This window comes from Solanum lycopersicum, chromosome 3, assembly GCF_036512215.1.
Source record: "Solanum lycopersicum chromosome 3, SLM_r2.1".
NCBI lineage: Eukaryota > Viridiplantae > Streptophyta > Magnoliopsida > Solanales > Solanaceae > Solanum > Solanum lycopersicum.
This window is the reverse complement of record NC_090802.1, coordinates 67,452,972-67,476,101: the sequence shown is the minus strand read 5'-3', so window position 1 is coordinate 67,476,101 and position 23,130 is coordinate 67,452,972. Positions and strand designations below refer to the sequence as shown.

General features: G+C 34.6%; 2 protein-coding genes across 4 annotated transcripts; both read left to right on the top strand.

Moving 5' to 3' along the window:
- Positions 1 to 519: 519 nt before the first annotated feature.
- On the top strand, positions 520 to 4,964 carry LOC101264607 (kelch repeat-containing protein At3g27220). The gene is made up of 6 exons (XM_004235457.5): positions 520 to 1,022; positions 1,091 to 1,320; positions 1,843 to 2,013; positions 2,754 to 2,859; positions 3,895 to 4,101; positions 4,571 to 4,964. The coding sequence occupies exons 1-6, from the start codon at positions 675 to 677 to the stop codon at positions 4,736 to 4,738; spliced, it is 1,230 nt and encodes a 409-aa protein (XP_004235505.1). The 5' UTR covers positions 520 to 674; the 3' UTR covers positions 4,739 to 4,964.
- Positions 4,965 to 6,682: 1,718 nt separating this feature from the next.
- On the top strand, positions 6,683 to 22,931 carry LOC101264908 (mannosyl-oligosaccharide 1,2-alpha-mannosidase MNS1-like). Of its 3 annotated transcripts, none has more exons than XM_004235458.4 (14): positions 6,683 to 7,444; positions 8,379 to 8,426; positions 9,791 to 9,985; positions 15,401 to 15,513; positions 16,393 to 16,458; positions 16,573 to 16,744; positions 17,240 to 17,329; positions 17,751 to 17,875; positions 18,062 to 18,127; positions 19,937 to 20,045; positions 20,143 to 20,241; positions 20,826 to 20,906; positions 21,016 to 21,186; positions 22,086 to 22,931. In XM_004235458.4, the coding sequence occupies exons 1-14, from the start codon at positions 7,292 to 7,294 to the stop codon at positions 22,335 to 22,337; spliced, it is 1,740 nt and encodes a 579-aa protein (XP_004235506.1). In that variant the 5' UTR covers positions 6,683 to 7,291; the 3' UTR covers positions 22,338 to 22,931. The 3 variants fall into 3 exon arrangements, with proteins under 3 accessions (XP_004235506.1, XP_069151773.1, XP_010318438.1); XM_069295672.1 differs by having other exon boundaries at positions 7,020 to 7,122; XM_010320136.4 differs by having other exon boundaries at positions 7,020 to 7,169.
- The last annotated feature ends 199 nt before the right edge of the window (positions 22,932 to 23,130 follow it).

Here is a 23,130-nt window from a genome sequence, read left to right as displayed (position 1 = left end):
ATTATCAAAAAGTAGAAAAATAAAGAGTTACAAGATTTAGGAGCTTAATAAATTGCAATCTTTTAGTCTTTCAACAATTTCAATAATACCAGCTTCTTATTAACCATTCACATAAAAAAGAAAAAGAAAACATAATTAACAATTAATTAAGTAAACTAAGAATATAATATTACATCATTGTGTGTATATATGTTAGGGAAAAGTTAGATTACAATTCTATTCCTACATTAAATTTCAATGTTATAAATTATTTAATAAACTAAATATTGAATAGTAAATCATCATATTAGTACATAAATTAACCATTTATGCACTTTTAGTCAATTTTATAATTAAGGATTTGCGTTTTTTTTATTAGGATGATATATGAACTTTCAATTGTAAAAATAATGATTTTTTTAGTAAATACCAATAAATTTGAAGTGGAGAAAATATGTCATTTACGAAACAAAATTTATATAAAATATTTGTGATATTTCTGAAACTAGTATATTAGAAAAGTGTGAATCATTTTTTTACGGTACCTTTTGCCTTAGGGTCAAAAAAAAGAAGACAAAAGGGGCACTGCGAAACCAAAAAAAAATATATATGGATTTAAGATTTTTGTCATCCTATAACCAAATTATTAATAATGAAGTAGAGGAGATTTGGTGAGATCTGGGGTGGGCAATGAGATGAGAATAGGGAAGGCAACTAGTAGCAGCACCACCAAGCTGGTCTTTCTTTGTGTGGCTCTCTTGGGAACCTTTCTTCTTGTAGATCTGCTCTGGGCTTCTTCCTCCTCCTTCAATTGGCCACTCCCACCATCATCCAATCTTCTCTTCTTTCCTAATAACACGCTACCCATATCTAACAAAAAAGGAGGAGATGCCAGGATTTTATCGGCTACCTTTGCCGATTTGCCTGCCCCGCTACTGAACTGGGAGAAGATGGCACCATCACCTGTACCTCGTCTTGACGGCGCTGCACTACAGATCAACGACCTTCTTTTCGTCTTTGCTGGTTATGGAACCATTGATCATGTACGTTATTTCTTTCTCCATCCCTCCTTTTTTTTTTTTTTTAAATAAATTTTTTCATTTTCTATCAGGTTCACTCGCATGTCGATATTTACAATTTCACCGCCAACTCATGGGGAGGAACATTTGATATGCCCAAAGAAATGGCTCATTCACACTTGGGTATGGTAACTGATGGGAGATACATTTATGTGGTTACTGGACAATACGGTCCCCAGTGCCGGGGTCCTACTGCCCGCAATTTTGTTCTTGACACCAAAACCAAGCAATGGCAGGACTTGCCTCCTTTACCACTCCCAAGGTACCACACTGGATTGTTGTTTTCTACTTATCCCAATCCGTAAATAGTATCTTCTCTATCAACTTGGTTGCTGTCTGCAAGAATCATCAAACTGGGCCATTCCTACTTTAAACCATTTCTTTTGGAAGACTTGGTACTAATTGCTGCTACTATGCTAAATTCTGTATGAATCTAAGATTATAACTTTGTTCAGAAAATTCTTCATATGTAAGAGCAGAAACTAGCGTTTGCCTACATTATATTTGATTTCTGTAAACAGCTATTCTTCTTATTACCACTACTTTTGCTTGACAACGCACAGTGGAAAGAAACTATTCGCCTGGCTCCTCAAAGTCCTTATTTTTCTACATCTTTCCAAAGCTTCAATTAAGTTTGAATTCTAAGTCACAGTGGAGTTTCTGCTACTTCATTGACTGAACATACTATATTTATTTTGAGATATTTGACTAGATAGGACTACTGTAATACGTTTTAAGTTTTATTGTAAAATTGTAATATCCTGTTAATGAGCTTGATTCTCAGGTATGCGCCTGCAACACAGCTCTGGAGAGGCAGGCTTCATGTCATGGGTGGGAGCAAAGAGAATCGGCATACCCCAGGATTAGAGCATTGGAGTATTGCTGTTAAAGATGGAAAAGCTTTAGAAACGGAGTGGCGGGCTGAGATACCTATTCCTCGTGGTGGACCTCACAGGTATTTGGCCGATTTCATGCAAATATTATCTTAAGCATAATATAATATATGCAGTCGATTACTTATGGTGCCCTCAGAAGGAAAAGGAGGGAAAGGGAAATCCCGATGTGCACTGTGAAGGGTTCTTCTTAGAGAGAATGAATGTTACACCTGAAAAAAACAATACTTTGGATAATATAGTTTTTCAGCATAGAGCATCTAATGAATAGTAACTGGGTTCTAGGAGCTCAAAATCAACAATGAGAATGAGTTTTTCCTACTATAGTAATCTTTTATCTTTGTAAGGTGATGAGAACTTTGGCAGTTAAGTGATGGTTTCTCTGCTTAGTTGATTTGAAATCCACAAGAGTGCAGTTACTTGTGGGATAACATGGGATATATTGAGGGAGATATTGTGCCCATTGTGATGTTGATAGTTTGTGTTGTTTTTGTTCTCCAGCTTATGCTTTCAGTTTTAACTGAATGATGCTTCTTTATTGGAATTGGTATAAAACTATAAAATAGTCTGGTATTCTGGAGAACTCTTTCGTGTATCTAGCTGCTCTTGCCTGGTTATTGTTAGATGCTTGTGAGATACCCTTTTTGTGCTTTGAGCAGGAATAGATGTCTACAAATCGTTAAGGCAGAGGAGGGGAAAATTATCTGTGCTGGGGTCTGTTAGAAGAGGAATAGGAATAGGATTTTTTATTTCTCACATGGAGATGTAGAAGTAACTGGATCTTGCTTGAACTTTCACGCAGGGCCTGTGTTGTGTTTGATGACCGACTTTATGTCTTTGGTGGTCAAGAGGGTGATTTTATGGCTAAACCTGGATCACCTATTTTCAAATGCTCACGTAGAAATGAGGTAATTGAACTGTGACTTGGCTGTTTTGTATGAGTTAAGAATATTTCATTAAGAAATTACCAAGGATGTACTATAAAAATATAAACAAGGAACACAGCATTGCTGTTCCAGTTATATCCCCAAAATTTCCTGAAAATCAAAATACTGAGACTTATTTTATATGTACACCAAAACTATTAGTTCTGTAGGCATCTTATTTTTATAAAAAAAGAAATTTTTTTCTTGACCTTCAAAGTATCTCTTGTTCCTCTTCAACCAATCTGTAAAACGTATTGGTTATTGAATTTTAAAACTTTGTGTTTCAATTAAGCTTTGGACATTGATAACTCCTTTTATGGGATTTGATTTTTTTTGTGTGAAAAAAATTTGGCGAGCATGTTTTTCTCATTTTGGGTGTCAACAAGTTGTACCATTAGATGAAATTTGCCAAATGGAAGGTCATTTTTGCCTTATTGGGAAAACTTTTACTGAAATAAAGAAGACATTCTTGGCTAGTTGGTTCTTTGGTCTGCTATACATTTGAGGGATATTATTGATTTCTAGTTGATATAATCATTCTCATCTTTGTTCTCTACTATCCAGATCCCTTTGCAAATTGAAAAACAGTATTAGCCAATAGATGAAAACTGGAAGAATTTTTGGGGATTGATAAAAGCAGATTAAGTTCAAAAGTTGAACTGTAGCAAAAGTTGTGATCTTCAGAAGATCAAATTGAACTGTATCAAACTTTTTTATTTTTGGTGTAAAGAGATGTTCTTAGAGGACACTGAGTCAATTATTGAGATCCTTGGCTCTATTTAGAATTTGATTCAGATATCCTGTTTCGCTGATAAGTTATTATTATGGTTTCCAGTACAACACAAGTACTGGTTTTTGTCAATACATACGAATGTTGCCTTTCTCAAAAAATAAAAGCAGATTAAGTTCCATACTCCCAACATACTGAGAATTGGAGCTGATGTAGGGGTCGAGAATGTGTATGTTTTACTTTAATGTAGTTTTGGCTTAATATGACTATGAAGCCTGACTTTACAGGTCGTATATGATGATGTTTACATGTTAGATGACGATATGACATGGAAAGTGTTAACTCCCATGCCAAAGCCAGATTCCCATATAGAGTTTGCTTGGGCTATTGTCAATAGGTCTCTTGTGATTGTTGGAGGAACTACTGAGAAGCACCCAAATACCAAAAAGATGACCCTTGTTGGAGAAATCCTCCAATTTCAATTCGATACACAGGTATTGTTTCTTATCTTCAACAAACTAATAGTGTTCACTTTTTCTTAGATTTAGTGCTGACTTGTAACCTGGCGCTTCCATCAGTTTTTAGCTTAGTAGATTCATCAAACTGAATGATTTGCTTAGGCTTATCCTTTCAATTCAACTTATGGTTCACTCTTCAGAAAAGGTACACAAAGGATCTAGAGTGTGTTATAAGGATCTTGTTAGTAGCTACCCCACCAGTCTTCTATAGGGGTCTATTTGGAGGGCAACTGTTCAAAATGTGGTGCAGCAGTAAAAATTCATCCTTTAGCCCTTTCTTTCCTCATGATAGACTTGCTCATCAAAGATATGCCTGAATGTGGCTTCCAATTCCACATTTCTTTGCCCTATTATAATTTTGTCTGGTCAAAAGTGGAGGTAATATAAGATAGTTGTTTTTGTCTTGTTGATTCTTTACTACCTTGTGGTTTTTGATCCAATGCAGACATGGAAAGTTTTAGGCAAACTTCCTTACCGTGTAAAAACAACACTTGTTGGATTCTGGAACGGGTGGTTGTACTTCACATCAGGACAAAGAGACAAAGGACCAGATGATCCATCACCAAGGAAGGTCATTGGAGAGATGTGGAGAACTAAACTAAAGTTGTTATGAGCTCATAGTTTTTTCTGCCTAATATAGAAATGTTATTGTGTAAATTAATGCAAGTTTTGTTTCTTTGTTATTCTTCTCATTTTTCTTTGTTTGTTGAAACTTGAAAGTGACTAGGAAAGAAATAAGAGATTTAGTTTACACTTCTAAGTAGACAATTCAAAATACATGAATATGGAATTTGCGAGCATTAACCAATTAAATTTATACTAGTTTATTTTTTTTCTAATTTCAATTTTCAACTGTAATTACTTCATCTGCTCCCAAAATTAAACTTATTCAATTGAAAATTCTTTATTACTATTAAATCGAAAAGTCTCATAAGCATTCTATACGGGTCTTTCTTTGGAAACTAAAAACCTATGCCAAAGCTAGTCGATAATTAAGTCAAAGTTGTTTAATAGTTTAAATTATGTCAATTCTTTGACATTCAAATCTTAAAAAATAAATACTTATCAAATATTTTTTTAAAGTGTATGTAATTGAAATAACAAATCAAATAAAGACATATGACATTTTAACTTATAAAAATAAATTTTAAATATAAATAAATTTAAATCTAAAATAAAAGAATTTCAACTTAAAAATAAATAAAGTGTACACCCCTCCCCGCACCCCAACCTCTCCCTTTCTTCTCTGGACCAAATAGTTTTCCTTCCACCATTGTTACTTCTCAATATAGAAAAATGGGATACGTATTGTAAGTATGAATTTACTATTTTTGTTTCTCTATGCCTTCTTTTTTATTTCCATTTAAATCGATAGTGCTTTTTTGAAAATATTTGTAATGATCTTCATTTTTTAGGCAAAGAAATGTAAATTGGTTTTTTTTCGATAAAAAAGACATATATGAAGATCTCTATTTTTCGGCAATCTCCGTTCTTTTTGGCCAAAAATAATTAGGAGTTGATTCTACATCTAAAAAATTAATAGTACATTTGTAAAAAAAAATGGTGGCAGCCGGACCGGACCCTATTGAAAGAGAAAAAGATTGTTATTTTTAAAAAAATAAAAAGAAAAGGAAAACGTTAATACTTAATATATTAATTTCACACGCTCAAAAAGGTGTGTATTTCAATTTTTTATGCCACGTGTTCGTAAAGTAAATTCAAGAGGGTATATGTGTTCAAATAGTACGAGTTTGTTTAAGTGAATTAAATAAATAACAAATGATTTAAGTCAAATTAAATTAAAAAAAAATTGATTATACATTTGACTATAGTCCATAGATATTATAAATTTTAATAAAGCTTAATTCAAAATCAAATCAACACTAATGCTAACAAAACAAGTTAAGTCAATACTAAGAATAACAATAATGTTGAATATTTGTTCTATAATTTTTTATTACTTTGGACATTTAAAATACATAATCAAGTTTTAATTTTTATTTAATGTTTAATCTTGTAATTAATACTTATTTAGCATGATTCAATACTTTTAAATTATTATCATTCTTATTATGACTTATCAATTTACAATATTTATTTTATATAATTTATTATTATTTTTTGTTGAATATTTTAGCTTCATCTCTCATCTTATATTTTGTATTAATTTCGTAAGAGTGAGTTATAAAGTTATATGTTGATTGAACTAAACAAAAAGTTCAAAACACAAGTTAGTTATATGTCTATATGAATACTTTATCGGAAAAAAAATCAAAAAAATTGAGGTTTGATTTAGAAATTAAAAAATTCAACACAAATGGTCCTTGGTATTTGAAAAAAGATTGAGTTATATAACTTTAATTTAGTTTATAAATTTAAATTTTTTAACAAAAATAATTTAATTTAATATTTTAAAAGCCCAAACCAATTCAATCTATGTAAACCACTAGCCACAGGTATACAAATGGAGTAATAATAGACAAATTAATTATACCTAATACGTAACTAGCTCCGTAAAATTTATCACCATATTTTATTAATATATTTAAATGAACTCATGAACACCATAATTTCTAATAAAATATTTCAATAATACACTTCTAATTTTTTTTTTTATGAAAGTACGATTTTTGAGCACTAAGTTTGATTAATCATCAAATGTCAAAGACGATGTTAGAAATTTTTGAAGGTGTCAATTATTTTTAAATGATAATAATTGAATTTTAAATTTAATAATTATGCATATTTAATAAATTTATTAATAGACAAAACCCATTATGCAAGCTTATTAGCTCCGTCCATGCCAAACGAGTCAATAGTTTATTTTCAAAACTAGTGGTATGAGCTGTATCAATTTGTTTTTATATAAATTTTATGTATTATAATGAAATAATATCATAATATAACTCTAAGCAAATAAATACAAAATATAATAGATAAAATTTAAATCTCGGCTAAATATTGTTTGAGTATATGATGTCTTTGTACCAAAAGAGCGTAAGTTGTTAAAGAGGCTTTGTTTGGATAATCTTTGTAGTGATTAGGTGAGAGTTTTGGTGTTCATATTTATTATTCCGTACAAGTCCAGTGACTGACTCGGTCTTGTTGTTGGTTCGTCTTTTCCCTCCCCAAAACCCAATCGATTCGATTCGATCTGCACTGTGGAATGGCGAGGAGTAGATCGTCTTCCACTGTATGGCGTTACATAAATCCGGCTTACTATTTGAAACGACCTAAGCGCCTTGCCTTGCTCTTCATTGTTTTCGTTTTTGCAACCTTCTTCTTTTGGGATCGACAAACTTTACTCCGTGATCACGAGGTTCCTCTTAGTTTTAATTTTTTCAATCATCTTTAATTTTGGTTCAACAATCTCTAAATAACCCATCTTTAGTTAGTTATGATAAAATTATGTAATTGCAGATTTTGGCATCCATGCTAAGAATTATATTATGCGGTTTAAAATTCACCATTAGCAATGAATGGGAGTCGATGTCCCCATCAAAACATCTATTACGTTGACATATTCTTTTATCTGTTTTACGTTTTTATTTTCCCTTTCCCCCTCCCTATTTGGGATTCCTGAGATTGAGATTGTGATTGCTTCTTGTTGTTAATACGGAAAAGACGCAGCAGGTATCACAAGTCTTTAGCAACTCCCTCATGTGTCTGTCTTTCAGATTCTGTTGATGCTTTGATTGAGTTGGTGGTTAAAAGGGAACTCATCACTAGGTTTCTCATTTTCATGTACTCTGGATGTTAAGTTGCCAGAGTTTAGAGGCACACATTGTTTCTTCTGATTTGATTAGTTTTCACATTCCTTGGAAAACAGAAATAGAGATCTTCGCTGATTATTGAAGATCAGTGTTGGATAAATGTGATCTAGGCAATTTCAAGTTTCTAAATGAGCTGCTGGAGATGAGTTCAGTGGGCCTATTTTTTTTTTTCAACCCTTTCCCATTCTTCTTTATTTGCTTGTTTTAACCTCTCTGAATGTTAATCTTTTATTACTTTAAAAATCTGCTAAAAGGAACCAAAGAAGAAGTTAGCCTCTACCGCCATTCTGTTGTATTGGTCGACTTATTGCCTGGATATTTAAGAAGTTCTCTTGATTGCCATTTTCCCACTCCCACTCTGTTGGGGGCCCAAGTGAGCAGCTGTCAGGATATGAGTCACAATATGTCTACGCTTTTTCTTGAACATTCTGAAAATAATTCTTTCGGTGAAGTGACCAGAACCTTTTTTTTCTTTTTCAGGAAGAGATCTCTAAGTTGAATGAAGAAGTGATACACTTGCGGAATCTGGTAAGTAGTTTTATCTTTTTTAGCTGAGTTTTCTGTAGCTGTGGAATTTTAAAGTTAAATAATCAGCCTACTATTTTGGTTCTTTTGTGGCTGCCTTCCTTCTTCATGCCTTGTTGGGAATTGGTATCATACAGCGTCTGTTAATACATGCCAATACAAGCTGCAATTACACGAGCTACCTCCTGTGCTTCCTTCTTCAAATTGAACGTGGTTGAGAATCTGGTTTAACTACTTATAATGGAATAGTCGGATAAACTTTCGTGATAGATTTAACATCTGTGTTAATGTAGGAAAATATGAATGCCTAGAGGAATTTATATGACCAGTTTGGTTATGAAGTCTGAATTTGGTTTGCTTAGTGAAGAGTGTCCGTCTACCACCTTTTCACTGAACTTAATTCCTCAATTTGATTAAGTTCGTTCAGAGCTGTACTTCCAGTGCCCCACTTAATTTGGTTGGCTTAGTGAAGATGATCGTTGTACTACCTCTGAATTGGCTTGGAATTTAAAACATTGTCACTAAAGCTTAGGACCATCCCACCAAGTTTAGATATTATGGTCGTTGTACTACCTCTGAATTGGCTTGGAACTTAAAACATTGTGACTAAAGCTTAGGACCATCCCACCAAGTTTAGATATTATAGGAAATGAACAAAAGCAGAAAAAATAGAGTTAGGATCCAGAAAACAGAAAAGCAAATCGTTATTAAAAAAAAACAGAAAAGCAAATCAAGTAAATTAGTCTAAAGAAGGTGATACATTCACTGAGCTCTAAGCAGGATGAAAAGATTTGTAGATGAGGTACTGACCAAGCAAGATATGATGGATGTGAGTTTGAGTCGAGCTATTGCAACTTTCCTAAGGTGCTTCACAAATCTGTGCCTTTTTTGCTATTCCCTTGGCATTAAAAGGGAAGTATGACATTGGGTGGAAAAACGGTCTAGACGAATGGGGAGTGGCTTTCTCTTTGGCTTTGAGGAGCACTGGAGCAGTATGCAAGAAGACTTAAGACTACCAACACCAACGACTTAAAATGATGTTCCAGAATAACACTCACACATAACACACATATGTGTGTCTGTGTTCAATGCAACTTTACAAAAATATCTATGTGCAATGTACTTCTTTTCTTCTGCTTCTTGTTTTGTCTAAAAGTTTAATGGTTCGGTTTACATTTTCTGGAAAAAGAAATACAAAGACCGAAGATAACTAGTTACATCTCAATATCAAAAATATAGCCAGTTATGCCAGTGTTATTTTCATGTATACTTGCTTCTCAGTCTATCTTCTATTATTTGCAGTGAAGCCTTCATGCTTTTAATTTTATACACTCAACTTGTTTGTATTTATTCTGGATACTTTTTAGCTGGAAGAATTGAAGAATGGTGGAGACATATCAATTTCAAAAAAGAAATATAGTGGTGAAGGTGGTCAGGCGGTGAAGAATATGGACTCACCAGATAATATCCTCGATGCTCAGCGAAGAGAGAGAGTAAAAGATGCTATGCTTCATGCTTGGAGCTCTTACGAAAAATATGCATGGGGCCATGATGAACTACAGGTTTGGATGTCACTTCTAATAAGTTATTTTTTAAGTTGTTAATGTTGCCTTTGTTTTGTTGCATATTGTGATTTCATTATCAGATCATTGGAGGCGTAAAAAAAGGTAGCCGTTGCACTATGCTCTCCCTATGTGCCAGTCTAAAAAAGGAAATTCTTAAACACTATAGCTATTGATTGATGTTTTCTGCTAGAACATGAATACGTTTATACAATTCTATTAGAATAGGAATAAGTTTATACAATCATATTTAGAATAGGTCCAATAGGAATAGGAATTCAAATAGAAATAGAAATAGTAAATAGTCTATAATATCCTACTTGTTAAAGGATTGTATTCTAATGTCTATAAATAGGGCCTTAATGTAATAGTGTAGTCACAACAACAATTCAATGATATTCTTTTCTTATATTTCTCACATGGTATCAAAGCCTCTACGATCTTGATAGAAAATCAAAGAGCTTCCACTGCCGGCGAGCGGCTATTACTTACTTATATATGCCGCCCGTCTGGCTAACAATTATGTTAGCAAAAGTTGGGTCATTGTTATCTTTCATGTGACTATTTTCTCATATCTAATTTGTGCAGCACCGTGCCATTATTTCAGTGACTACTTTCTTATATCTAATTTGTGTAGCACCGTGCCATCATTTCGGCGACTACTTTTTCATATTTAATTTGTGTAGCATCGCCCATCATTCGACTGACTACTTTTTCATATTTAACTTGTGTAGCACCGTGGGATCTTTTCGGTGACTATTTTTTCATATATGGTTTGGGTAGCACTGTGCCATCTTTTCGGTGACTACTTTTTCATATATAATTTGTGTAGCACCGATGACTACCTTTTTTTGCATATTTGATTTGCGTAGCACCATGCATCTCTTTGGACTACTTTTCATATTTAATTTGTGTAGTATCCTGGATTTTTCCAAACTATTTTCCCATATCTGAGTTGCATAGTATCATGTGTATTTTCAGTGACTTCTCAGATTTGATTTGCATAGTTCCATTTGTCTTCGGTGACTCCTCAAATTTGTTTTGGTAGGGTTGTTCCATTATTCCAACACTACCTGTATAATTTTTCTTTTTCAGTAGGGTCGTGCCATCATTCCTACCCTACCCATTAGGGCTGTTCAAAACCGAACTTAAACCGATAAGCCGAACCGATAAAAAAGTTATTTGTTTATAGTATTGGGTTATTTGTTTAGTGGTTTTGATAACGGTTTTGATCTTTTATGTTATTGGGTTATCGGTTCTTAACGGGTTAAAGTTTTTTCTTAACAGGTTAACCGATAACCTGATAGTAAATTAAATAATTATATTTATACCATTTTGTGTATATAGTCCTCGACTTAGAGTTTAATGTCCTATTTTTATTTTTGATTTTCTCAAACACTTGATTATTCTACAATATAAAAGTGTTTGCTTTTGAGCAAGACGTAACTTGTGAATTCAAGTGCATATTTATTTGATTTGTCACCTTGTTTCTAAGTGATTTTTAATGTATTTTCTTTTGTGTCAAATTTTAACGGTTAAATCGATAACTATAAAAAATTGATAAACCAATAATTGATAAGCCAACATCTTAATGGTTCTATAACGGTTTAGTATCTTTACAAACTGATAACCAATAAGCGAACCCGATAAACTTCAAAATCGAACCGAACCGGCCAATACACAACCCTACTACCCATATTATTTCTCTTTTTCAATAGGGTCGTTCCGTCAATTCAAACTATCCTAGATAATTTGTATTTTCTAGTTGGGTCGTGACATTGTTCCGACCCTACTCATATAATTTTATTTCTTAGATTGTGACAAATTTTAGCTATCAAATCCAGTACTCCGGCTTATGAGCATGTTTTGGCCAATTTTTTAGTGACTTTCTTGTCTAATATCAACTCGTCTACTGATTTCATCATGATCCATATACTTTATAATATGTTTTGAGCACCTTGTTGCTTGGGGGGGGGAGTTTAGTAGCCTTGTTTGTCGATTATGTGAGTCACGCTATGGTCTGAAATAGTCTTTGCTAGTTTGGTTTGGGAAGTTCAATACTACAATTTTATCACTCTGTATTTTATCGGCATTATGCATCAAATTCATGAGAAGATTAAGCACATTGAGATTGACTGTTAATTTTGTGAAGTCGACTGATCAACTTGCAGAGATCTCACCAAGCCTCTCATCGGTCCTCGTATTTAATTACATTTGTAACAAGCTAGGTACATGAATTGTATGCACTAGCTTGAGGGAGATTGTTAGAACATGAATATGTTTATACAATCCTATTAGAATAGGGATAGCTTTATACAATCATATTTAGAATATGAGTACAGATAGAAATGGGAACAGTAAATAGTATCCTACTTGGTGAAGGATTATATTCTAGTGTTTATAAATAGGGTCTCAATGTAATAATGTAAATACAACAACAATTCAATATTCTTTTCTTATATTTCTCACATTTTTCATTACTTCTTCTTTTAATGTTATGTGAGCTTCCAAAGTGCTATACCTTTTGTTGACTAGATAATTGTGTGACTCCTTGTTTTTCAATTACAATGTTCTGTAGGTTAGCTTACGAAAGCACAACTACACCTTAAATATATGAATTATCATGATATGCTTTGCTCTATTTGGGCTCCTTACACTTCCTAACAGTAGCGATTCTCTAACCTTTGATAATTTGAGACTTTCTAACAGTAGCGATTCTCTAACGTTCCTACTATCATACAGATTTAGTTTTTTGTATCTATTATGTTTTTTCTCATTCCATCCCATTTTGTGCGACTGCTGGGCACAAAATTTATGAAATCAGGGAAGACTTTTTACACGCAATATGAGTATGTAGAACTTACCAAAATGACCTTTACTTATTAACAATTTTTTTTTGGCAAGTTTAATACTGTTATTTATAGTGGGCAGAAAAATTTCTGCATACAACAGGTATACCTTTTTTTTTTTTTGATGAAGTAAGAAGAATGTCATTAACAAAGCATCAAGCAGATGCACAGATTACAAAAGAAAGAAATATCAGCTCCCAAAAAGGCCAAAAAAGCTATGTAAACAGCTAACAGCAGAGATCTATGGAGCTGATAAATTCTAGGTAAGAATCGACACTAAGTACAGGAGAGAGATTAACCCAGCCAAAAAGAGTAATCAAACATCTTGCTTTAACGGTAGAGATGGGAGTTGGGTGCCATCAAAACATCTTTTGTTCCTCTCCGTCCATAAGCACCACAAAATACAGGCTTGGAACCAAAGACCAGATCCGCTTGATGGACTTCCCAACTTTCCAAGAACTCCAACACACAAAGGCCTTTCTCAATGATCTTGGCATGACCCAAGTGAGTCCAGAAAGTGAGAAGAACATGTTCCATAGGCCTGTTGCAACTGTGCAATGAAGGAACAAGTGATTAATAGATTCTGAGTTGCACAAGCACATGTAACATCTGTTGACTATTTGGAATTTCCTCCTCATGATATTATCCTGAGTCAAGCAAGAGTCTTTTAGAGTAATCCAACTGAAACAAATAACTTTAGGTGGCAACTTAGTTCTCCAGATTAATTTCCATGGCTATTGAACAATTAAGGTCTTCTTGGAGCTTTGTTGAAGGTAGCATGCTTTAACTGAGTAGGATCCGTCCCTGCTATGTCTCCAGATAAGTTTGTCCCTGCGTTGACTGTTGATTGCACAAGTCTGAATGGTGGCCATAAGGCTAAAAACCTCTTCCAACTCCCAGTCATTAAGATTTCTCCTTAGGATCAGATTCCACACATTGTCTTCCCTGTACGGCAAGATGGTTGAGTCTGGATGAGATGCAATCTGGATAATGTTTGGAAAAACATTCACTAGAGGAGTGTCTCCTAGCCAAATATCTTTCCAAAACTGAATATGTTCCCCATTTCCCACCATAAGTGAGGCATCACTAACGAATATTTCCCACAGTTTCCTTATATCTCTCCAGATCCCCGTACCATAAGAGGTACCGACTTTACAACAGGTATACCAAAAGTAGAGAAACCACCCAATCCTCTATACAAGTAGGAAAGATAGGGTACACCAAAAAGCAGTCAGAGTAAAAAAGGCTATTCTTTAACTGTGCAAAATCATTTTTGATTCCCTCAAAAGCTCTCATATTTCTCTCTCCGTACGACCTATATGAGGTCTAGTGGAGAAATATTCCATGCCTTTTGTCTTCTACGTCTACGTCTTCCAGCCCAACTGTGTAGCACATTTCTAACAATACTTGACATAACCCATTGCACACCAATAAGTTCAAGACCACCCTCCACAAGTTCAATGCGACTTCACAATGCACCTAGAGATGATCAACTTCTTCACCTGATCACTTGCACATATAACACCAACAAACACAAGTGATATTTGTCTTCCTCAAATTTTGGCTGTTAGAATCAGCTCCTTACTGCAATCTGTATTAAGAAAAACACCTTTCTAGGCGCCCCATGAATCCAAACTGAAAGATGTGGAAAGTGTCTCCTTTTTCAGAAGCAAGCTCTGATGGAGAGATTTGACCATGAACATACCATTGCTTCTCAAATGCCCACCTTCATGAGTAAAAAAGGTTGAACCTGATTTGAATGTAAAGTAGCTCCGGCAACCTTTGATACTCTTCCATCTCTGGTTTGTAGATTTCTCTTGAATGTGAGGTCCCAAAGTACATACCCCTCATGCTGCCCATGCATCTGGTCCCAAAATAAAGCAATCAAATATCACCCATTTTTCTTCCCACATACTTCTCACTCAACTGTGAAGTTATATCTCTCAAAAGAGGTCTGCTTTATGCTGCACCTATCTGTCTGTTTTTTTTTTTTTTGACAAAGGTAACAAGATATGCTGCACCTGTCTGTTATCGATAAAGTCATCTAGCTGTTCATGAAAAGATAGACTTGAACATTGATAAACATTTTTTTCTACCTGGCTTTGCTGCTACTTTTGTTTAGAACTATATGTGTATGAATTATTGTTCGTAAAAGAACTATATGTATATGAAAATAGATACCTCTCTTACTTCCTTTGAAGTCTAAGATGCAACTGACTTTTGTAATTTGCATAATCAGCAATTTCTTTGGTGATATGATTTAACCAAAAAAAATATTTACCTATGGAAGGAAATAGTATCACCTTGTATGCAATCATAGTTTAGTCTCCCTTTTTCTCTTCTTGATCATGAACTATAATTTATTGAAAATCAGAAAGGAAATGATTGCGTGAGATCTGTTGGACATATCCTTATTATTTTGTTCGTAATTGAATATATTTAGGAGTGGAAACTTGCCTTGATTCTGCAGTTAGTTTCTGCTATGTGCTTCGTACTTCTTACACTACTTCTTTACTGCACTTGTGTAAAAGTACTTAATTAACATGCTGAAAATATTTAATGCCAGCCGCAAACAAAGAATGGTGTTGACAGTTTTGGTGGTCTTGGAGCAACCTTGATAGATTCTCTTGACACACTATATATTATGGGCTTGGATGAGCAGTTTCAGAGAGCTAGAAAGTGAGTTTGTTCTCATGTCTCCTCTAGAATCATCTTTCTTTTCCTATATAGCTAGGAACCAGTATCACCTCATTTAAGAATATTGTAATTTTTTCATTGTTCTTGGTTGTACAATTGTGACTATCAGTTACTTGTCCAAAATGGTATCATCTTCTACTGCGACCGCCCCGCTGTACATACAAGCAGGATAATTTTCTCTCTATTACTTGTAGTCCTTGTTTTATCATCAGACCAGAACTGTGTTGTGAAGGGCGAGCACCTTATCACCTTTGGTGAGAGGCAAGGCAAGGCGAGGCCTTGTCGCCTATTCCTGGCAAGGCAAGGCAAGATAAAGAAGGCGACAAAAGGCGAGTTGCGATGCGGTGAGGCAAGGCGACAAAGGCGTCGCGTTTTGTTTTTTTCTTAGAAGGGCCTAATTAATAATTAAAAAGCAGGTTTTATTTGGTGTTTTGGCATTCACCAAATACGTGAAAATTGTTAATGTTGAACTAAAATATATTGAAAATTGTCAAAAGCAAGGTACTGTATGTCGTCTCTATTTTAAAGTTAAATGCATCTGTAATTGATCAAGAGTTCTCAATTTTCCATTTACCTTCTTGTTCCATCCCCTTTCCCTCGTTTTGCTTGCTTTTCCTTTTATTTATGAATTTGATGCCTTGCATCTTGACCTTTGCCAAATCTTGAAGAGTTCATCACTTCCATTTTCCTTAAGCGTACTTGCTATAATTTCTTGAATTGTCTTGCATATTAGGAGTATGTAAGGTATATAAACTTCCATTTATAAATTGTTTCCAATGAGTTATTCCACGTAACACACTGGTTATGTTGTGTTGAACTATTCCATGTGGCTAACAGTGGCTAATAACTTTCTGATGACAGATGGGTTGCAAACTCCTTGGATTTCAACAAGAACTATGATGCAAGTGTTTTTGAGACAACCATAAGGTTGCTTTATAAGGTTTACTATGAGTTTTTAATTAGTTGTCCTTATCCTTTCACAGTTCCAATAATATGGAACTATGAGTCTCGGTTGGTTAATTATGTTTTTCAACCACTCAGGGTTGTAGGTGGGCTTCTTAGTACGTATGATCTATCTGGTGATAAACTTTTCCTTGATAAGGCTCAAGACATTGCTGACAGATTGTTGCCTGCATGGAATACCGAATCTGGCATCCCTTACAACATTATCAACTTGGCTCATGGGAATCCACATAACCCTGGGTGGACAGGGGTAAGTTTTTTAACTTTTAATATATTGCTCCTACATTCCCCTTGTGATATTACGACAATATCTTATGGCAAGAAGATTGAGGGATTAGTTATTCCCAAAAATAGATTTGAGGGTGGGCGTGATTATTACTGTATGACAAGTTACAAGATTTGGTTTTCCGGATTCTTATGTTCTGTGAAGATCATGGAAGGAACCCGTCATAGGAGAAAAGTATCTATCTATTGGGAGATGCCTGAACGAAGGAATCTCTTGTAGTTCCCTTGTAATATGCTCAAAGAACATTTAGTATGCTTCTCTTCGTATTCCCACTCTCTCCCTGCATTCACCTCTCCTCTTTCTTTAAGAACTTTATTCTTGCCCTTTGTGCGAAGCACATTGACTTATCTTATAGTGAGATGTCACATGTTGCTTATAGTTGCAGAAACATGTATTTTTCCAGAGGGTGGTTTGTGAGTTTTTTTTTTTTTTTGAAATTATTTCGCTCTTTGCTCTCAGGGTGATAGTATCCTGGCAGATTCTGGTACTGAGCAGCTTGAGTTTATTGCTCTTTCACAGAGGACAGGAGACCGAAAATATCAACAAAAGGTATGCTTGAGAGAATTTCTTAAAATACAAATTAATTCATGTTCTCAAAGAACTATGATAGAAAATTGCTACCACGTTAACTGATTAAGCTACAGATTGTTGGACAGTCTCCTCTTGGTGATTGTTGAATTGTGTGACCATCTCATCTAAAAGCTTTTAGAAAGAGCACACTGTTATTATTTAATTATATTCTCAACATTACCCTTCATGTGCCGGCTTGGCTCTTTTTTTTTATAGTCCAAGCTGTTGCATTTCTTTTTTCTAATGGGTGACGGCGAGATTCAATCTTAGATCTCCCCCTGTTATGGTACAATATTGAATTGTGTGACCATATCATCTAACAACTTAAGCTGTTAGGAAGCACACTTTATTATATAATTATATAATCAACAGTGATGAAAGGTGTATATTCCTGTTTCAGGTGGAGAATGTCATCTTAGAACTTAACAGAACTTTTCCAGATGATGGTTTGCTTCCGATATACATTAATCCACATAAAGGCACAACATCATACTCAACTATAACATTTGGAGCTATGGGTGACAGGTAAAATGACCTTTGTTTGTCCATTTCAGAATGATCCCAGTGAAAACCTGATTGATTAGGAGTATTTCTCCCCAAAATAAAAAAATAAAATGGGGGAGAACCTTCGTTATACATTTGTGAAGTGACATTTAGATCCTCCATGTTTTCTTTTCATAAAAAAGTTAATATAATAATTTTTTGTTTCAGCTTTTATGAATATTTACTCAAGGTCTGGATACAAGGAAACAGAACTGCTGCTGTGAGTCATTATAGGTAAGCAGCTTAAGTTTACTTCTCTCTATTTTCACTTCATATATTGTTGTTCTTTTAAAGCTTTCAATTCAGTGCATTCGGTATTTCACTTCATGGTTCCTGTAGGTGTAAGTGCATATATTACTGTTTCAATACTTAGCATCAGTTTGAAATCAAATCTTTGATCATGCGTTGTGCAAATGCATAAAATATTCTGTGACAATGTTAACATATTTGGAGCATTTAAGATTTTCAAGTAGGAAAGCCAAGAGCAAGAAACCCAAGAAAATTTGTAGCTAGGATTTAAAACTGAAAGAAATGAAATATGATATCTCTGTGAATGCACGGTTTCTTTTTCTTTTTTGTTGATCAAGCAATAAAATTTTATAATACAATGGCATTAAACATCTGCATACCAGGAGTATACCAAATAGTAGAAAATCTTACAAAAAGATATGAAACGGCATCCAGTTTCTTTACATACAGGGATCTCATGGGTGCACCAAAAGGAAATCAGGGATATAAAGCTTTTCCTTTCATGTACATAGTCCTTCTCTATATTAAAGTTCTCTTATTTCTCTCTCCAAGTAGTCCACATAATTGTTGTGATTACATGATATCGTACTTGAGTACAGCAGCAAATACATCTAAATTGAAGCTAGCAGTGACTTTTGATGATATTTCAGTCAGACCTGAATAAATGATTAATGTTTTTTCTATCGCTCTACAAGATTAAGATGGAAGCACATTGGATAACCGGGGATTAGAATGTTTTATCCAGCAATGGCCTCAAAATACGTATCATTATAACTTTAGTTATTAAAGTTACCGCTCCCTTCTTTTCAATTTGTTTGTCTTACTTTCCTTTTTAGTCCGCTCTGAAAAGAATGCCTCTTTAAGTTACCAATTTCCAGAAAGAAAAAAAGAATGCTTAAAGACCACAAGATTAATGAACATTTTGATATATGCTACATATCTTTAGTTTAACACCACAAGATTCAAAAAGTCTTCTTTACTTTCTTCAATATCATGCCAAGTCAAAACCAAACAACCAAATTGAAACGGAGGGAGTACGAGTTTTGTATCACTCTCCTAAAACTGATCTTTTCACTTGATGTCAAAGCTACCGCTTGAAGAGCTTGGCTTCACCTATTGTAACAGTGCTTAAAAAATTTATCTTGATGCTTTACATTTAATGTTTTGATCTTTCACAGATTTATACTTTTTTTTCACATGTATTTATTTATTGGTTGCAAGCTTCAAAAACATTTTATTGAGTTCCTTCCCAAGCACATTACAGTAGTCAAAGTGAGGCAGCTGAGGTATTAAACTTTGTTATGCTGCTTAGACTCTTCGTTTGATTGGAAGTTTTAAGTAAATTTCACGGGAGTTTGAACTTGAAGTGTCTAATGTGAAGAGCTTTGAGTACTAGTTACTACTGAAATTTGTTTTTAGGTGGTTGGTCTTTCCTTTATCCTATCTTTTTCTGGTGCTGGGATGCAGAAGATGAAATTGGTTATAGTGAGAAGATTGTGCTATCATAAATGCTTAGCTTGAACAAAGGGGGACCTCTGATGCGGAAAAGAATAATGTTTGATGCATATTAGCCTTTCTGAGTCCTTTATTAAAAAAAATTCAGCCTTTCTGAGTCCTTTATTAAAAAAAATTCAGCCTTTCTGAGAACTTGATATGTTTTGAAATATGAAATGATTTTATTTTATTATTTGATACTGGTTCATATGATTTTGTTTAACTTTCTTATATTTCTTCTACAAAGTTTTCATTCCTCTGTGTTCCTCAATATGATTCTTCCACTAATTCTGCAAACAGGAAAATGTGGGAGACATCAATGAAAGGTCTTCAAAGCTTGGTCCGGAGGACGACCCCTTCGTCTTTTGCGTATCTTGGTGAGAAGATGGGAAGTTCTGTAAATGACAAGGTGATGTACATGCTTTTGCATATATTTGGGGAGACTGAGATGTGTTAAGTTCTTGACTCTGTTTTATACTTCTATTTACCCGTTGGATTTTGTGCAGATGGATGAACTTGCATGCTTTGCTCCTGGAATGTTAGCTTTAGGATCATCTGGTTATAGCCCTGATGAGGCTCAGAAGTTCTTATCACTGGCTGAGGAGGTATTGTTAACTTACAGAGCATCACCTAGAGCACATCTAGGTTTAGTGAACCCTATTTATCATTGGAATGGATACAGAGGATTCACATAGTCAACTCTTACTAGTTTGGGTTTGATTTCTTGTAAATATGGCTTGGCACGGCCCTACTGCTGTTTATTTCTTTTGTAGTAATATACAAGTTAACGTTCTCAAAAGAACTAGTTTGTGTTTGAGGTTTAGTAATTGATTAATTGATTTGAGAGGTGATCTCTGTTGATAAAGCTTTACGTTTTAGTTCAACTTTGAGCATTAGCTATGGTGGGCTCTGGGCAATGCTCACATACCACCGGATGTTCACTTCCATTGACTGTTATATTTAGCTGGGGATGCTGAAGGGTAAGTACGTGATAAGATCAAAACGTTAGTGACTCTTAAGTGTGCTTGCTTTCTATGATATAACTTGCCTTTCACATCATAGGAATGCCCAGAGTATCGGTGGGCTCAATCTATATAGGAGCTTTTAATGACTGCAGTGCTGTTTCCTTTGGCCAGAAAGTTCTAGTATTCCTTTCTATTTAGCTGAATATCCTAATGTTCTCTTGCAGCTTGCTTGGACTTGCTATAACTTTTACCAGTCAACACCTACAAAATTGGCAGGAGAGAACTATTTTTTTAATGACGGCCAAGTCAGTGTTTTCAGTTTTAGTTCAGGATGATATTTGTTTTTGTTGTTTGCTAATGGTGATAACTGATAAGTTATTACTTCAATTGTTCATCCTGTTTAATAATCTTCAGGATATGAGTGTGGGCACATCATGGAACATATTAAGGCCAGAGACAGTTGAGTCACTGTTTTACCTCTGGCGTTTAACAGGAAACAAGACATACCAAGAGTGGGGTTGGAACATATTTCAAGCATTTGAAAAGAACTCAAGGGTAGAGTCTGGATATGTTGGACTTAAAGATGTAAGCTCAAACTCAATTCTTTTAGGTGCATTTTTTATTCTGTTTCTGGACATTAAGAAACTGCTGCTATTTCTCGTGTTCTCTGCAAAAACTTGTCTCCCCTCATTAAATACATTATTTCTATTGGATTTTAATATTGATGATTGAGATGAACATACGTGCATGTGGTTTTTTATGCTATCTTTTGATAGTGAACCCACTTGTGGGATTATTGGCTATGTTGTATTCTTTGATAGAAACCTGGTGCACCTAGTTGATTCTATTCTTTTGTAAACACCAGCTCGCCTCTGAACTTGGTCTTTTTTTTTTTTTTTACAAATTATCCGACTTCTACTGTACTTTAATCACATGCAGGCTTCAAATTTGATTTATTGAGCAACTCAAATTTGATTTATTGAAAAGGTCTATGTTTGCCAGTCCACCATCCACAATTGTAAAATTATGAGCAAAGAGCAACATTAGAACTCCGTTTTGTTTTCTTGCTGCCTCTGATCTTTATCTTCTCCCACTTGAAGCTCAAATTCAAAGCTACTATATTTCATAGATGATCTCAGTATTTTCGTTGCATCCTCTCCTATTTGAAGCTAAATTTGTCCAGGCACAGCTAGAACTTGACCCCATTCCTTGTAGATCAATGTTTTTTTTTCCAGTTATGAAGGAAACTGTGCAGATAAAAATGAAGTGGAGGGTTTTGGACATACAAGGTGTTTAGTTTCTGAGGATGTTATTAAATTGTTGCAACTAACTTTAGCATGTACAATTGCCAACTTATATCACGACGAAGTGACTTCATGGTCAGCAATCAAAAGTCATTGAGAACCTCTTGAACTCAGGGTTTTGTGCTTGCAATCATTAGGGTGATATCATTGTTTTAACACATTTTTGCCGGTTTTCCCCAGGTAAACACTGGTGTCAAAGACAATATGATGCAAAGCTTCTTTCTTGCGGAGACTCTTAAATATCTGTATCTTCTTTTCTCTCCATCATCAGTTATCTCCCTTGATGAGTGGGTTTTCAATACAGAAGCGCACCCCATAAAAATTGTTACTCGGAATGATCGGGCAGTGAGTTCTGGAAGGTCAGGTGGAAGCGAAGAATCAGATAGGCAGTTGCGAACCAGGAAAGAAGGTCGATTTCGAGTTCATCATTAATGATTAATTATAATGGGATCCACTCACCAAGAAAGTGCTAACTAGCCTCTCTCCTATGAGGTGAAGGAAGGATGTGCACTACTCTGTTAATTCCAGATTGGGTGGATGTATTGCTATACTTTGTAGTTTATAAAAGATAATGCTCTAACATGGAGCAGTAGTAACTGTATGTAGCATAGCAAATTTAGGTTCGCCTCTTAAATTGGGGTGTACCTTTTTCCTTTTGGCTGCCAGCTCTGCATTTTTGGGCTAGATGAGAAACTTGCTACTCTGACAGGGAGTTAGTTATCTCTTATACGTATGTGTATTTGTGAATGTGATACTTCTGCGACACAATATATAGTTACAACATGTCTCGGGTAGAAGTTCAATGATTAGACAATTTAAAGGATATGATTATGGTATGTATGGTTTATTTTTCTAAACCATACGATTCGATCTCATAAAAAATGATTTGTTGGTTGGTGTAGTAAAAAGAGCGAAAGAATAGCTCACCAATGTCCTTTGTCTATGATATACAATAGAATGGACGACGACGACAACTAGTATTTATATATATATATATATAGAATTTACACACTTTAAATTCCATTATTCCTAATATATAGCCAGAGAGCCGTCACAACAGCTGTAAGGTGCAATTTTCTTCTTCTTTCCCTAAAGCTTGTCGAGTTATTCTCGCTGAAGCTCTACATTCACTTACTTGCCGATAATGCAAATCAGGTAACATCATTAATTCATTCTAATGCCATTGCCATTAATAAAAAAAAAGTTTTTGAAAAATAATCTTCTT

Coding starts and splice junctions, on each gene's coding strand:
- LOC101264607 (XM_004235457.5), top strand. CDS start 675: ATGAGAATAGGGAAGGCAACTAGTAGCAGCACCACCAAGCTGGTCTTT. Junction 1,023..1,090: donor GTTATGGAACCATTGATCAT/GTACGTTATTTC, acceptor ATTTTCTATCAG/GTTCACTCGCATGTCGATAT. Junction 1,321..1,842: donor CCTCCTTTACCACTCCCAAG/GTACCACACTGG, acceptor CTTGATTCTCAG/GTATGCGCCTGCAACACAGC.
- LOC101264908 (XM_004235458.4), top strand. CDS start 7,292: ATGGCGAGGAGTAGATCGTCTTCCACTGTATGGCGTTACATAAATCCG. Junction 7,445..8,378: donor CTTTACTCCGTGATCACGAG/GTTCCTCTTAGT, acceptor TTTCTTTTTCAG/GAAGAGATCTCTAAGTTGAA. Junction 15,514..16,392: donor CAGTTTCAGAGAGCTAGAAA/GTGAGTTTGTTC, acceptor TTCTGATGACAG/ATGGGTTGCAAACTCCTTGG.